This window comes from Nycticebus coucang, chromosome 2, assembly GCF_027406575.1.
Source record: "Nycticebus coucang isolate mNycCou1 chromosome 2, mNycCou1.pri, whole genome shotgun sequence".
Taxonomy (NCBI): Eukaryota; Metazoa; Chordata; class Mammalia; order Primates; family Lorisidae; genus Nycticebus; species Nycticebus coucang.
This window is the reverse complement of record NC_069781.1, coordinates 147,001,341-147,018,832: the sequence shown is the minus strand read 5'-3', so window position 1 is coordinate 147,018,832 and position 17,492 is coordinate 147,001,341. Positions and strand designations below refer to the sequence as shown.

The window sequence follows — 17,492 nt, the reverse complement described above, 5'->3', positions numbered from 1 at the left end:
GAATATGAGCGTCCACCCTCTCTCAGTGTGATTACAAGCGGAATTTTCTCAATCTTACCTCAAGCAGAGCTGCGGCAGGATCGCCTTGTAGACTTTTTCCCAGTTTGTCAACCTCATCTAACAGGAACACTGGGTTGTTGACCCCGACAGTCTTCAGACCATTGATTATCCGACCAGGCATACTGCCAACGTAGGTGCGCCTACAAAAAGCAAGCAGCACATTCAAGACTGTGAGGTGCCATGAAGTGAGGGCAACACCAGGTGGGAATCAAAACCCAGAATTCACACAGTCATTAAGTGATCACCATAATACAACACAGGGGTGCTACATATTTAAAAGGCACTATATAAGGGCAGAGCCTGTGGCTCAGTGAGTAGGGCACCAGCCCCATATACCAAGGGTGGCAGGTTCGAACTCAGCCCCAGCCAAACCGCAACAAAAAAATAGCTGTGCATTCTGGTGGGAGTCTGTAGTTCCAGCTACTAGGGAGACTGAGGCAAGAGAATCACCTAAGCTCAGGAGTTGGAGGTTGCTGTGAGCTGTGACACCACAGCACTCTACTGAGGGCAATAAAGTAACACTGTCTCTAAAAAAAAATTTTTTTCTAAAGGCACTATATCATATCAAAAAGTTATTACCATTATTCTTACTTTATTATTTTTTTAGAGATAGAGTCTCACTTTATCACCTTCAGTAGAGTGCTGTGGCATCACAGCTCACAGCAACCTCCAGCTCTTGGGCTTGGGCGATTCTCTTGCCTCAGCCTCCCAAGAAGCTGGGACCACAGGCGCCCGCCACAATGCCCAGCTATTTTTTGCTGCAGTTTGGCTGGGGCCGGGTTCAAACCCGCCACCCTCGGTATATGGGGCTGGTGCCACAGGTGCTGCCCCATTATTCCTACTTTAAATGTCAGTAGTGGAACGATCCACCCTTCTTGCTTGCAGAGGGTGAACAGAAAGCTACTGTATTTCTCTAGGACATTTACAATGAGTTATCTTCACCTTGAGAAGACACTAAATAAAAATAAATGTCCACAAAAAGTTATTAGATTCGATTCTAATCTTATTTTCCATTTAAATTCTGGTTACAAGTTGCCCCTGATACTGAAGAACTGTATTTGATTTTTAGGGTAAAACAGAACAACACTACACTTAAGTCACCAGTTGTGGTTCTTACTCTTTAAGGTTCCAAAATGTCCAAAAGACATTTTGAATTTAATTTAATTCAAATTAAATTATGAATTTAATTCCTGTGCTTTTCAGTTTTTCAAAGGCTCCACACTCTCCCCTTCCTTGCCCTCCCCAGCATAATCACACTTTCACACACTGAAACAGCTTCCTCAGGGCTGGATAAAACATCACCACCTTCACGGAGAGATTAACATTGGTTGGTTCAAAGAGCCACTTGGAATATAGAACACCCCTCCCACCCTTCGCCAAATTCCAAACTCTTTTAAGAGGCAATAATCTGTTATTAATTGTAGTAAGAGAATCGGGAGTCAACAGTATTTACACAAAAATTACATAATTCTGGCAGCACCGAGTTCAGTCTGATGTTTTGGTGAACACTAAATGTTAGGGGCTGCTTTATCACACTGAACAAGGATCACTCACGAAATCGTGACAGATGAAGAATGTGGCATGAAATAAAAACAAATATGTCTATCAAACTGAAAAGTGCCTTTTTACAGAGCTTGGCAAAACTTTAAGTAGCAATTTACTAATTTTAATTACAACCTTGCTGCCTAAGTCACGTATGCACAAAGCAAATGCTGTTTCTGAAGAGGCATTAAGGGCTGAGTGCTAGAAGAACATGATCTCCGGTAAGTGCAGCAGCAGCATTACTCCACGGCCTGCACAAGGCTGTTCACAGAGAACATGATCTCCGGTAAGTGCAGCAGCAGCATTACTCCACGGCCTGCACAAGGCTGTTCACAGAGGAGGCCTCAAGTCTGTCACATGACTGGCATAAAGTAGGACAGAATAAACAGAGTGTCCTTTGAAAAGACAAGAAAGCCTTAAAAACACTGTGGGAATGCCTTTCATCAGGGAAGGTGGCAGAGGCACTGAAACCCGACAGAAAAAATACTATCTTGTTATGATAAGGAATTAGCACGTTCAACATTTCACAATGAGATTCGCACTACAGGAAGGACAAGACTCAAAATTAATAAATTCTTTCAAATTATTATTTCTCTAGAGAACTTACAGATTTGCCATTACTCTTATTTTAAGAATGGCTAAGAAGGGAAAATTTTTAAGAATCTCAAAAACTCGGAGCCTATAGCTCAGTGGCTAGGGCGGAGCCACATACACTGGAGCTGGCGGGTTCGAACCCAGCCTGGGCCTGCCAAACAACGACAACTACAACAAAAAAATAGCAGGGGCTTGGTGCCCATAGCTCAGTGGTTATGGTGCCAGCCATATACACTGAGGGTGGCGGGTTCGAACCCAGCCCGAGCCAACTAATTAACAACAAAAATAACCGGTGTTGTGGGCGCCTGTAGTTCCAGCTACTTGGGAGGCTGAGGCAAAAGAATCACTTGGGCCCAAGAGTTTGAGGTTGCTGTGAGCTGTGGCACCACAGCACTCTCCTGAGGGTGACATAGTGAGACTCTGTCTCAAAAAAAAAAAGGATCTCAAAAACTCGACAGGTTCTTTCCTTCTCTTCCTTCCTCCCTTTCTCTGTCTTTTTCCCCTCTCCTCCCCCTCCATGCCTCTGCTTCATCCATGTTGAGGATATGGGTCATTTCTTTTTTTTTTTTTTTATTCTTAAATCATAGCTGTGTACATTAATGTGATCATGGGGCACCATACACTGGTTTTATAGATCGTTTGACACATTTTCATTACACTGGTTAACATAGCCTTCCTGGCATTTTCTTAAGTTATTAAGACATTTATATTCTACATTTACTAAGTTTCACATATAACCTTGTAAGATGCACCACAGCTGTAATCCCACCAATCACCCTCCCTCCACCCATCCTGTCCCCTCCCTCCCCTCCCTTTCCCCCTTCCCCGTATTCTTAGGTTATAACTGGGTTATAGCTTTCATATGAAAGCCATAAATTAGTTTCATAGTAGGGCTGAGTACATTGGATACTTTTTCTTCCATTTCTGAGATGCTTTACTAAGAAGAATATGTTCCAGCTGCATCCATGTAAACATGAAAGAGGTAAAGTCTCCATCTTTCTTTAAGGCTGCATAATATTCCATGGTGTACATACACCACAATTTATTAATCCATTCGTGGATCGATGGGCACTTGGGCTTCTTCCATGACTTAGCAATTATGAATTGGGCTGCAATAAACATTCTGGTACAAATATCTTTGTTATAACGTGATTTTTGGTCTTCTGGGTCATCCTAGTAGAGGAATTATAGGATCGAATGGCAGCTCTATTTTTAGATCTCTAAGTGTTCTCCAAACATCTTTCCAAAAGGAATGTATTAATTTGCATTCCCACCAGCAGTGTAGAAGTGTTTTCTTTTCTCCACATCCACGCTAACATCTCTGGTCTTGGGATTTTGTGATATGGGCTAATCTTACTGGAGTTAGATGATATCTCGAAGTAGTTTTGATTTGCGTTTCTCTGATGATTAAGTATGATGAGCATTTTTTCATGTGTCTGTAGGCCGTGCACCTGTCTTCTTCAGAGAAGTTTCTCTTCAAGTCCCTTGCCCAGCTTGTGATGGGATCACTTGTTTCTTGCTAATACGTTTGAGTTCTCTGTGGATTCTGGTTATTAAACCTTTGTCAGAGACATAACCTGTAAACATCTTCTCCCATTCTGAGGGCTGTCTGCTTGCTTTACTTACTGTAGTAATTTATTTACCTTTCCTTTGTTGATAGGGGAAACTTCAAAAACAAATACTGACAATTCTAGACCTAAAGTTATGAAGAAAAAATAATAATCTATGGAGGCATTTTTTCTGAAGAAATCTAGAAACCTAGATTTTAGTCATACTGTATATAAGCAATTCCTTCTAAACTTTCTACTGCTCCCTAGAGCCTACAGAATAAGGTTCAAACTCCTTGGTCTGGAGCTCCAGGGTCTTCACAATCTGTCCCCCATTAGTCTTCCTAACTTGTTGCCATTACTTTCTTGCTTCATCTACAATCAAGATCCAACTACATCCTTGAGGCCAGGCGCAGTGCCTCATGCCTGTAATCCTAGCACTCTGGGAGGCCAAGATGGGTGGATTGCCTGAGCTCACAGGTTCAAGACCAGCCTGAGCAAGAGTGAGTCTCTAAAAACAGCTGGATGTTGTGGTGGACACCTGTAGTACCAGCTACTTGGGAGGCTGAGGCAAGAGGATCATTTGAGCCCAGGATTTTTAGCTTGCTGTGAGCTATGACACCATGGCACTCTACCAAGGGCAACAGAGTGAGACTCTGTCTCAAAAAAAAAATCCAATCACATCCGTTATGCTTTTCCATCTCTGTTAACATGGTGCTTCTTGCCCTTAATACTCTCCTTGCCTATACAAATCCCAAGATCTCTAATAAACTCCTCCTGATTACCTCTAATACAGTGATGGTTCCAATGATGCATGCCTACTGCATTTACTCACCCTGTAATTCATATGATGCATACTTACGACCTAGCTTTTAATACTGGTATTGTACCTTCCTTCCTCTAAAGAGCCACTGAGTACTCTGATGACAGAGACTGGGCCTTATCACAAACCAGATGTGGGATATACAGCTATTAAGATTGTTCCCCATCTTTCTATCACCACTGCCAGGTGACACAAGCCTTTGAACACTACTCTGGGCAAATTACTTGATCTAAGTCTCAGTTTCCTCATCTCTAAAATGGGGACAATAACAGTGCCAGCCTCATGGATTCTATGAGGATTATGAGAAAACACAGGTAAAGCACACAGCGTAGTATATAGAACATAGCAAGCTTTCAAAAGATGCTGTTACTAGTAACAGCTACTTAAAGTCTACTGGTTTCCTAGAAAAAGTACAAACACAGAAATCAGTACATATAAATTTGAGCACATTTCCATTTCTGCCACATAGAAGCACCTTTTACAAACGTCTTCAACTACACCAACATGCTTGATGCCCTTAATGTTCCTCAGTCACAGGTGACATCTCCTGAGTGTGCACCACTAGTCTGGAGGCCAAAGCAAGACAACCATTACCACGGAGGTCACAGGCCACTGCATACAGATACCAGCTGACTCCACACTGAAGGAGAAAAGGCCGCAGGGAGCGGGACCTGAGTCTGCCGCCTGTCACCGATTCTGTATCTCACCAAGGTGGTCAGAAACTGATTAGGCAGCCAGGAATTAAAAAGTGACTGATCTAATAGTAACTGCGAAGTAATTATTTAATAGAAATAGTACTTTCTCTGGTTAGTAAAAGACAAGAACTTCTAATTTACCAGAAACTACTCCAGTTTCAGTATCGTATATATGTTGAGGTTGTTTGAAAATATTTTTCTACTCAGGACCATCTTTTCACTACCAGAAGGCACAGTCCCATGCAATTTACTACCTAAAGATACAGAACATACTAAGTTTGTGCAAAAGAAGATGAAATCAGATGGTGAAAAACGTAGTAATATACAAAATAAAAATGTTTTCTTTCAATATTGCCAAACACTAACACCATTTCTAACAAATTAAGAATCTGAATTAAGGCTCGGCGCCATAGCTCAGTGAGTGGGGCAGCAGCCACATACACCGAGGCTGGTGGGTTCAAGCCCCACCTGGCCAGCTAAACAACAATGACAACTGCAACCAAAAAATAGCTGGGTATTGTGGGCACATGTAGTCCCAGCTACTTGGGAGGCTGAGGCAAGAGAATCACTCAAGCCACTGCACTCTACCGAGGATGACACAGTGAGACTCTCTCTCATTTAAATGAGTAAATAAAATAAAGAATCTGAATTAAGAACAAAATATCCTCCTGAGGAACTACACAGGTAGAAAGTAACTAAGCTAGTACTCTTTAACAAACTAATTTTCTAAACAGCAAAATATTAATCTTTTCTATGCTCTGCTTTCTTGTCCATGCCCGGGAAGGTAAGGCAAGTGCTGACAACAACTGAGAAAACAAGAGGAAGAAGCTCTCCTTTCTCCTCGACTGCCGGAAAACTGCGCAACAATGGTGCCCAGTCAGACTGAGGAAAAAACAAAACTTTTCATGAACTCCAATCATGAGCACATGACCAGTACCAGGACGCCAAGACGTGGGAGTCTCCCGAATGCCTCAATTGTCACATGGAGCCACCCACAGTTGTGCTGTGACCCTCTGTTCCTCCTCCTCTCCTGTCCACCTTCCACTCCTGACATACACGCACACTCTGCCTTCACCCTCTCCATATGCTTCCAAACAGGTTCTTAAATAAACAATTTTACCAAACTTTAATTTAGGAAATTAGTCTCCAATGGAGCAGAACAGGCTGCTGTAGTGTTTAATGCGACATCCAGTATGGTGACGGCTAGGGAGTGCTCACCAGCAAGGTGTATCTAAGCCCAGCCTTACAGAACAAGCCACAAGGTAAATCCAGATGCCTTTAATTTTATTTTTAGACAGTACTTCACTTTGTCACCTTGGCTAGAGCACAGTGGTGTCATCATAGCTCACGGAAACCTCAAACTCCTGGGCTCAAGTGATCCTCCTGCCTCAGCGTCCTTGAGTAGGTGGTGAGACTATAGGCCCCCACCACCATACCTGGCTAATTTTTCTATTTTTTGTAGAGATGGGGGTCTCACTCTTGCTCAGGCTGGTCTCAAACTCCTGAGGTCAAGTGATCTTCCTGTCTTGGCTCCCAGAGAGCTACAGCTGTGAGCACTGAGCCCTAGATACCTTTTATTTGGCAATGATCACAACCTCTACATAACCATACATTTCCAAAAAGCTTAAATTTAAAAATATTTTAGGGGTGGCGCCTGTGGCTCAGTGAGTAGGGCGCCGGCCCCATATGCCGAGGGTGGCGGGTTCAAACCCAGCCCCGGCCAAACTGCAACAAAAAAATAGCCGGGCGTTGTGGCGGGCGCCTGTAGTCCCAGCTGCTCTGGAGACTGAGGCAAGAGAATCACTTAAGCCCAGGAGTTAAGAGGTTGCTGTGAGCTGTGTGAGGCCATGGCACTCTACCTGAGGGCGGTATAGTGAGACTCTGTCTCTACAAAAAAAATAAATAAAAATAAAAATATTTTAGGCATACCAACTGTAACATAACCTCCTTTTCTTATTCTGAGATAGTCTCATTATGTTGCCCTTGGTAGAGTGCCATGATGTCATAGCTCTTAGCAACCTCAAACTCTTGGGCTTAAGCAATTCTCTTGCTTCAGCCTCCTAAGCAGCGGGGACTACAGGCACCAGCCACAAGGCCCTGCTACTTTATTGTTATTGCCGTTGTCATTGTTGTTTAGCAGGCCCAGGCTGGGTTTGAACCCACCAGCTCCAGTGTATGTGGCTAGCACCCTAACCATTGAGATACAGGCCCCGAGCCCATAACCTCCTTTCACAAAAGACTCATAAAGTAAATTTTTATTTTCATCAGACTCGATTTCCTTTTTCTTTCTTTCTTTTTTTTTTTTTAAGAGATAGGATCTTAGGCCAGGTGCAGTGGCTCACACCTATAATCCTAGCACTCTGGGAGTGCGAGGTGTGTGGATCGCCTGAGCTCAGGAGTTTGAGACCAGCCTGATCAAGAGTGACACCCCGTCTTCTCTAAAATATAGCCAGGCATTGCGGTGGGCCTATAGTCCCAGCTACTTGGGAGGCTGGGGCAGGAGAATCACTTGAGCCCAAGAGTTTGAGGTTGCTGTGAGCTGTGATGCCACATCACTCTACCCGGGAGAACAAAGTGAGACTGTCTTCCCCAGCCCCTCAAAAAAAAGAGACACAAGGTCTTGCTATATCACCCATACTGGTCAGAAACTCCTGGCCTGGAATGATCCTGAGTAGCTGTAGGAGCTGGGAGTACAGGTGCACGCGGCCATACCCAGTTAACTTTTTTTTTTAAAAGTTAAACTTTTTAAAAAGTAAAACTGTTTAGCAGGCCCAGGCTGGGTTTGAACCCACCAGCCCCAGTGTATGTGGCTAGCACCCTAACCACTGAGATACAGGCCCCGAGCCTATAACCTCCTTTCACAAAAGACTCATAAAGTAAATTCTTATTTTCATCAGACTCGATTTCCTTTTTCTTTCTTTCTTTCTTTTTTTTTTTTTTTTTTAAGAGATAGGATCTTAGGCCAGGTGCAGTGGCTCACGCCTATAATCCTAGCACTCTGGGAGTGCAAGGTTTTTTTGGCCGAGGCTGGGTTTGAACCAGCCACCTCCAGCATAAGGGGCAGCACCTTACTCCTTTGAGCCACAGGTGCTGCCCCTCCCAGTTAATTTAAAAAAAAAATTTTTTAAGAGATGACATCTAGTTATGTTATACTCAATTTTTCTAACAGAGCCAAACACACAAAACTACTTACTTGAAAAAAAAAATGAAGAAATTCTCAGTAAAGATTTAAAACAGTGATCCAGTTTAAAATCAACAATGTTCACAAACAGTAAGAACCATGACATTATACTTGTCCATCACTAAACAGAGAAATATTTTTGCATAATTCTGCTATATAAATTAAATAATAATGCAGAGAACAGGCTAAATATTTTAGAATGCAATGTAAAAATCAAATGGAAGTTTATAAAAAGCCACACTTAAGATTATAAATCTAAATTTGTCCTCCTAAGAATTTAGACCTAAAATAATACTTAAAGCTGATTTTTAGTGACTGTTCATTGTGTGCTAAGTATCTAATAAATGCTTCTTCAGCCTTACTGAATAATCAATACCAATGTGGAAAGGCATAAGGACAAATTACCTATATGTTATGTGCCCATGACATCAATTCCACATAACATTAATTCCATAAATTCATGCTTTAAAACCCATCAGATACTTACATAATACCACTCTACAGGTGAGAAAAGAAAGGAAATAAACCAAAACGACTCAGTATTAGTCAAATCCCCTGAATGGGGAACAACTCCCCAAAACTCTGTACCTTTGATTAGAAGATCAGGCCCTAGACCTGGCTTCCGCAAGGTTAGTCCAAGAGTGACAAGGCCAATTTCTCTGCAAAAGCAAACTACAGCCTCCAGTGGCACAGACGAGAACAAGAGAGTCCAGGGAATAAAAATATCTTTGAAAACTGCCCACCCAGATCCACAGCACTCACTGCTTATTCAATAATATCATGGAATGATTCCTTTTTTATGCATATAAATTATAAAGTGAGCACATAAAAGATAATAAAAATAAACATTTCTCATAGAGAAATTTCTGAAACAGTTTTTTGGGTTTTTTTTTTACAGTTTTTGGCCAGGGCCGGGTTTGAACCCGCCACCCCCAGTATATGGGGCTGGCACCCTACTACTTGGGCCACAGGCACCACCCTCTGAAACAGTTTTTGAATAAGGCAAATGGAAAACAAGACGTTAAAAAAGCATTGTATGGGCTCAGCGCCTGTGGCTCAAGCAGCTAAGGCACCAGCCACATATACCTGAGCTGGCGGGTTCGAATCCAGCCTGGGCCTGCCAAACAACAATGATGGCTGCAACAAAAAATAGCCAGGCGTTGTGGTGGGTGCCCATAGTCCTAGCTACTTGGGAGGCGGAGGCAGGAGTTGGAGGTTGCTATAAGCTGTGATGCTAAAGCACTCTACCCAGGGCGACAGCTTGAGGCTCTATCTCCAAAAATAAATAAATAAATAAATAAATAAAAAATAAATAAAGCTTTTATCAGCAGTTCATGGTTTTGGCATTTTTAAATGTTCTACATTTGAAGATTTCTTTAACATGTATGCTTTAGGTATGTTTCCTCACAACTTGCAACTGCTATGAAACCCTTAAACCATGAAATGTAATCTCATGCTTTCTCAGGCATCTTCCCATCAGATCAACAGAAAGATCAGTGAGAACAAAGCAACGAACGTAACACGCAAATCTGAGTCTACTAAGGTCACATTAACCAGACACACAGTTCTTACAGTTTAATATACTTTTTACAGTAGTGAGTCCATAATGCAAGGATGAGCCTTATTAATTATACCAATGTTTTTCCTTATTGCTCACTTTCCTAATACAAACTAGCCTTCAAAAAAGGAATTTTTAACTATAACAGAACAAATTGTTATCAAAGATTCCTTTCCTAATCCTATATGCCCTACTTACTGCAATCATTTTTTAAAACTCTAATAGCTGTGGGTCATTATTTATGAAATGCTGAGCTAAAAAGAATGTAAAGACCCTCCAATCATAAACAATTTATAATCACCTTCAAGTGAGAGTCCATGACAGCTGAGGCACAGAGTAGCTATATACTGTTAACACAAATACCAAGGTTATGCTGTTGATGTTTATAGGCTAATTACATATAAGTGTCCTTTCCATTTAAGGTAGCACAAATAGCTCTTTAAGAAAAATATATATGTTAAGCTGAAGTTGTTTGGGGGGCTTCAGTCAATGAAAAGCAAAGAAGCATCAGAGATTAAAGCGAGAGAAGCATCTACCTGTGTCCTCGAATGTCAGACTGATCACAGACTCCTCCCAGCGCGATCCTGTGGAACTCACGACCCAGCGTCTTGGCCACTGATCTGCCCACACTTGTCTTACCAACCCCAGGAGGGCCGACAAAGCAGAGAATTGGGCCCTTTAGGTTATTCTTCAGCTGTCGGACAGCCAAGTACTCCAGCACTCTTTTCTTCAATTTTTCCATGGCATAATGGTCATTATCCAGAAGAATCCGGGCTGCCCGAATATCCAGGCGGTCTGTCATATAATCCAACAGAAATAACTTGATCACATGGAACTTTTAAAGTAAAAGAACTTCTTTGAAGCCTGACAAGAGCCAAAATATTTTTTATAAAAATGAACAGGTTTGGATCTGCCTAAATGAGTCTTCAAGGAGACCTGCATTTGGTTTGGTTTTTCTGCTTAAGATTTAGTGTTTCTACTGGAGCCGTGTTTCTCACCACGGACAAAAATTGATTCTCGCTGGACACAAGATTTAAATTTAAGACACAAAACAATAAAAATTCCAGCAGAGAGTGTGAGGAAAACTCTTGAAGATATTGGCCTGGGAAAAAAACTTTATGAGGAAGACCCCTCCCACCCCCCAGCAATTGCAGCAACACTAAAAATAAACAACTGGGACTTAATCAAGCTGAAAAGCTTCTGCATAGCTAAGGGTACCTACCACAAAGCAAACAGCCAGCATTTGGAACAGGAAAAGATTTTTGCATGTTATGAATCTGACAAAGACTGGATAACTAGAATCTACAAAGCACTCAAATTAAACAGTAAGAAAAGTGCAAACAACCCTATTAGGGGGGCAAGTGAAATGAACAGAAACTTCTCTAAGCATGAACAGATGAATGGCCAAAAACACATGAAAAAATGCTCATCATCTTTAATCATTAGAGAAATGCAAATCAAAACCACTCTAAGATATCTCCTAACCCCTTCAAGATTAGCCCACATCACAAAGTCACAAAACACCAGATGCTGGTGTGGATGTGGAGAGAAGGGAACACTTCTACATCGCTGGTGGGACTGCAAACTAAGACAGCCTTTTTGGAGAGAAGCATGGAGAATGCTCAAAGATCTAAAAGTAGACCTTTCATTTGACCCTGCAATCTCATTTCTAGGTATCTACCCAGAAGAACATAAATAATTTTACCCAAAGACATTTGCACCTAGAATGTCTACTGCAGCTCAATTCATAATCGCCAAGTTGCAGAAGCAAACCAAGTGACCATCAAACCATGAATGGATCAACAAACTGTGGTGTATGTATACTATGGAATACTACTGCCATTAAAAAAAAGATGGAGACTTGGCGGCACCCATTGCTCAGTGTTTAGAGCGCCAGCCACATACTCCGAGGCTGGCAGGTTCAAACCCAACCGAGGCCAGCTAAAACAACATGACAACTACAACAACAAAAAAATTGCCGGGTGTTGTGGCGGTTGCCTGTAGTCCCAGCTACTTGGGAGGCTGAGGCAAGAGAATTGCTTAAGCCCAAGAGTTTAAGCTTACTGTGAGCTATGATGCCATGGCACTCTACCGAAAGCAACATAGTGAGACTCTGTCTCAAAAAAAAAAAGAAAAAATAAAAAAAAAGATGGAGACTTTACATCTTTTACATTTACCTGGACGGAGTTCAAATATATTCTCCTTAGTAAAGTATCACAAGAATGGAAAAATAAATATGCAATGTACTCCATACTAATATGAAATGAATGTATTAAGAATTACATGCTCTAAAGCAAAAAAAAAAAAAAAAAAAAAGAATTACATATGAAAAATAAAACACAAATATAGCCTAGTATGAGGGTGGGGGGAGGACAACTGGCAGGAGGAGTGGGGGCAGGAGGAGGGATCTCAGCTAACATGCACATTGTAAGGGTGTACAACACACCCCCTGGGTGAAGGGCTCTTTTACAAATGAAACTTTACACTGTAAGTAAGAACGATGTAACCTAAAAATTTGTATCCTCACATTAATTTGAAATAAGCAACAAATTAAAAAAAAAGTTAGTGTTTTTAGAGATAGGAGACATTTACAATTAAAAACTCAATACTTGGGCAGCGCCTGTGGCTCAGTGGGTAGGGCGCCAGCCTCAAATACGAGGGTGGCAGGTTCAAACCCAGCCCCGGGCAAACTGCAACAAAAAAACAGCTGGGCGTTGTGGCGGGTGTCTGTAGTCCCAGCTACTTGGGAAGTTGCTGTGGGCTGTGATGCCACAGCACTCTACCGAGGGCTATAAAGTGAGACACTGTGTCTAAAAAACAGAAAAAAAAAAGAAAACTCAATACTTGGGGCAGTGCCCACAGCTCAGTGGTTAGGGCACCAGCCATAAACACCCATGCTGGCAGGTTCAAACCTGGCTGGGCCTGCTAAACAACAACAATGACAACCGCAGCAACAACAATAACAATGACAAAAAACAGCCATCTCAGCTACTTGCGAGGCTGAGGCCAGAGAATCACTTATATCCAAGAGTTTGAGGTTGCTGTGAGCTGTGATGTCACAGCACTCTACTGAGGGCAACACAGACTATCTCAAAAAAATAAAACAAAACAACATAAAATAAAATACTCAGTACTTGTATCATTTCATTTGGAACACATTATTTCCTATGGAGACAAGTAATATCTGTTCATTCCAGAAACCTGACAACACTAATGAAAAAGAAGAAAACAGTCACCCATAATCCCACGCCCAAGAGCTCACCGAGACCCCTTGCCTTTACTCTGGCATGTGTTATTCCAGGCTGTGTGCTTGTGTTTACATATCTATTTTTCAAATGGGATTTTATGGGGCCTTTAGGTTTTGTAAACTGTTTTTTCACTTAATATATTACAAACAACTTTCAGTGTCACATTTAAAGTATATTTTTCACAACGATTTTATGGCTACTTAATATTTCATTATTTAACTGTCCAGATTCATTTAACATTTAATTTCCTACTGCTGGGCATTTAGGTTGTTTATAAATCTTTATAGTTATAAACAATGCTTCACACTGTGCATCACTGTAACTAAATCTCTACATATATTCGTAATTATTTCCTTTAGCTAACAGTCTATAAATGGAAGTACTAGGCAAAAAAAAATGTTTAAAGAATTGCCTAATTGCCATCCAGAAAAGTTGTATTAATTCAAGTCTCACCAGAAGTGGATGAGTTTGGCTTTGTTTCTAAAGCAAAGCTTTCATCAGGTTTTCTAAAGTGCTTCAGCACTTCAAATACTCATAGATTAAACACCAGGTCATGGAAGCCAAATAAAGTCACCAGCTGGGAGGCTGCCAGGGGACAGTCGGTACAGCTACATGGTCGTACTGACAGTGTAAGAGAATGGGAGACAGAAACACACACAAGCTCACACTTTCTGACAGTTATCTAGAATTTGCTATGCATTTTCTGTTTTCTTTCTTTCTTTCTTTCTTTTCTTTTTTTTTTAAAGACAAGGTATCACTCTGTTGTCCAGGCTAGATGCAGTTACATCCTTGCTCACTACAACCTCAAAACTCCTGGACTCAATATAAAGAAAATGCAGTACATATAGATAACAGAATATTATTCAGCCATAAAAAAGAAAATTCTGCCATTTGCAACAACATGGATGGAAGTAGAGAACACTGTGTTAAGTAAACAAGCCCAGCACAGACAGATAGACCTCACAACCTCACTCATACGTGGGGGCTGCATATTAGAAAACTGATCTCATGGAGACAGAGAGCAGGATGGTGGTGACGAGAGGCTGGGAAGGGGCCGGCAGCAGAGGGTAAAGTGGGGATGATTACTGGGTACAGAAATATAGTTAGAGAGTTGGAATGAACATCTGATAGTGTAACAAAGTGACTACTGTCAACAACAAGCTGTGGTATACTTTTTTGAGACAGAGTCTTACTTTATCGCCTTTGGTAGCGTGTCATGGTGTCGTAACTCACAGCAACCTCAAACTCTGGGGTTCAAGCGATTCGATTCAACTGCCTCAGCCTCCCAAGTAGCTGGCACTACTGGCACCCACCACAATGCCCCACTAGTTTTAGAGATGAGGTCTAACTCTGGCCCAGGCTGGTCTCGAACCTGTAAGCTCCAGCAATCCACCCACCTCGGCCTCCCAGAGTGCTAGGGTTACAGGCATGAGCCACCATGCCCAGCTTAGTTGTGATATACTTTAAAATAACTAAAAGAGTGGAACTGGAATGTCCCTAGCACACAGAAATATTACGCATTGTATGCCTATATTAAAATTATCACATATACCCTATACATACAAACAACACTTACATATGCATAATAATTAAAAATAATTTAAGTACAGCTTTTTATGTGTCAGTCATACCTTAATAAACTAATTTTTAAAAACTAAAACTAAAAAAAATAAATAAATAAAAATAATTAAAAAAAGAAATGGGGTGGTGCCTGTGGTTCAAGGAGTAGGGCGCCGGTCCCATATGCCGGAAGTGGCGGGTTCAAACCCAGCCCCAGCCAAAAACCACAAAAAAAAAAGAAATGAAAAAGGGCGGTGCCTGTGGCTCAAAGGGGTAGGGCACTGGCCCCATATACTGGAGGTGGCAGGTTCAAACCCGGCCCCATCCAAATAAAACTGCAAAAAACAAACAAACAAACAAAAAAAACTAAAAATAACTAATTTTGGCTCGGCGCCTGTGGCTCAAGCAGCTAAGGAGCCAGCCACATACACCTGAGCTGGTGGGTTCGAATCCAGCCTGGGCCCGCCAAAGAACAGTGACAGCTGCAACCAAAAAATAGCCAGGCGTTGTGGCGGGCACCTGTAGTCCCAGCTACTTGGAAGGCAGAGGCAGGAGACTTGCTTGAGCCCAGGAGTTGGAGGTTGCTGTGAGCTGTGATGCCACAGCACTCTACGAGGGCAATAGCTTGAGGCTCTGTCTCAAAAAAAATAAAAATAACTAATTTAAAATAAGATAATAATGGGGAACATGTGAAATGAAAATTGATGTTGAGCCTCCTGAGCGATAAGTAGAGTGTAATTAGCGTGTCGTTAAGCTCAGTGCCTGTAGCACAGTGGTTATGGCACTGGCCACATACACCAAGGCTGGTGGATTCAAACCCAGCCTAGGCCAGCTAAACAAAAATGACAACTGCAACAAAAAAAATGGCCGGGCATTGTGGCAGGCACCCGTGGTCCTAACTACTTGGGAGGTTGAGGCAAGGGAATCACTTCAGCCCAAGAGTTGGAGGTTGCTGTGAGCTGTGATGCCACATTACCCTACAGAGGGCGATATAGTGAGACCATCTCAAAGAAAAGGGGGGGATGTTGTTAGCTCACCAGTTGTGCTTTTGTTCCAAGGAAGTTCCACCATAAGTTCCAAATAATTTCTAGTCAGAGCATATTCGGGCATTGACTGAGGCATTTTTTTGAGTCTGTTGGCAAAGAATACATAGCAAACATGCTTAACAACATAGAAGAATCTCAAACAAAGAGAAAAATCAAGCAAAGCTCACTTTTTTCGTTACATAAATCGTGCATATTTGGTTAAATAAATCTAAAAGAGTTTTTAAGTGTCTAGCTAACAAAAATTTATTTTGTTTTGTCATGCACTTACACAAAATAACATAGATCCCTGCAACCAGAGGGAAAAACAGTATATCTAATGCTACCCTGGAAATAAGACCTCACCATCTGTCCCTTTTGAGCTTATAGGAATCTCAAGTAACATATATTACAATAAGATTTAAGTGCCTAATCACATATAACACAATAATTATATATTTACCATCTGTCCCTTTTGAGCTTATAGGAATCTCAAGTAACATATATTACAATAAGATTTAAGTGCCTAATCACATATAACACAATAATTATATATTTTTTTGTATCAGAAATAAAGTGTGCTCATAAAAGAAAGCTAGTATCAGGTATCTGATAAAAAATGCAACTTCCAACACGGCACCTCTGGCTCAAGTGGCTAAGGCACCAGACATATACACCTGAGCTGGCAGGTTCGAATCCAGCCCAGGCTTGCCAAACAACAATGACAACTACAGCCAAAAAATAGCCAGGCATTGTGGCAGGCACCTGTAGTCCCAACTACTTGGGAGACGGAGGCAGGAGAATCACTGAGCCCAGGAGATAGAGGTTGCTGTGAGCTGTGATGCCACAGCACTCTACCCAGGGCAATAGCTTGAGGCTGTCTCAAAAAAAAAAAAAAAAGCAGCTTCCATAATACATGTACTGCTTAGCACCACGCTCAGCCTATAAGCAACGTTCTACATTTATGAAATAATGTCAAAATCAATACAAAATACCCTTCAACACATTTACTAATGTTCTTAACTGGGAACCCCAGAAGGTCAAACTTTAAGTTACCAAGCATTCAAGCAGGCTCATTATAATTCACTAATAAAAGAATTTGCAAGATAGTTATAAAGTTGTAAGTATATAAGGAAAAAATGATTTTCTATTTAACCAAGTTTATCCAGAAAATACAATCAACCCATATATCCTATTCTCACATCAAGACTTCCCCATACTTTGTCTTGTTCAAAGAGAAACTAATAGTCCCTGTACTCTAGAGTTCAATGTAAAGAAAACAGTGATATACAAAGAACATATGGATAACTGACAAACATTCTCAAAACAAAGAAGTACGGTCTGTCCTTTTAGACAATGAAAAGGCAGCTACAACAGTTACTATGTGGACAGCATAATGTAGGTGGAAGAATTGTATTTTTCATCCTCAGTATCTGGGAAAAGTATTAGCGAAAGTGATGCTAATTCATGAGTATTAAGAATGCCTCAAGAGGGCTCAGTGCCTTTGGCTCAGTGGCTAAGGCACCAGCCACATACACCGGAGCTGGCAGGTTCAAGTCCAGCCTAGGCTTGCCAAACAACAATGAGAACTACAACAACAACAACAAATAGCTAGGTGTTGTGGCGGGCACCTGTAGTCCCAGCTACTTGGGAGGCTGACGC

General features: G+C 41.5%; 1 protein-coding gene and 1 non-coding gene across 3 annotated transcripts in view; both read right to left on the bottom strand.

Moving 5' to 3' along the window:
- LONP2 (lon peptidase 2, peroxisomal) overlaps nt 1-17,492 on the bottom strand; it is a 109,918-nt gene that overhangs the window by 71,833 nt on the left and 20,593 nt on the right. For both annotated transcript variants that reach the window (XM_053582108.1, XM_053582109.1), the window contains 3 exons: nt 15,846-15,940; nt 10,537-10,795; nt 59-200 (listed from right to left, as the gene is read on the bottom strand). In XM_053582108.1, the coding sequence (XP_053438083.1) occupies nt 59-200; nt 10,537-10,795; nt 15,846-15,940 (496 nt within the window). The remainder of the gene's footprint in view (nt 1-58; nt 201-10,536; nt 10,796-15,845; nt 15,941-17,492) is intronic.
- Nucleotides 906-1,035, bottom strand: LOC128580306 (small Cajal body-specific RNA 24). The gene has a single exon (XR_008378605.1). It is a non-coding gene; the product is annotated as a small Cajal body-specific RNA 24 (non-coding RNA).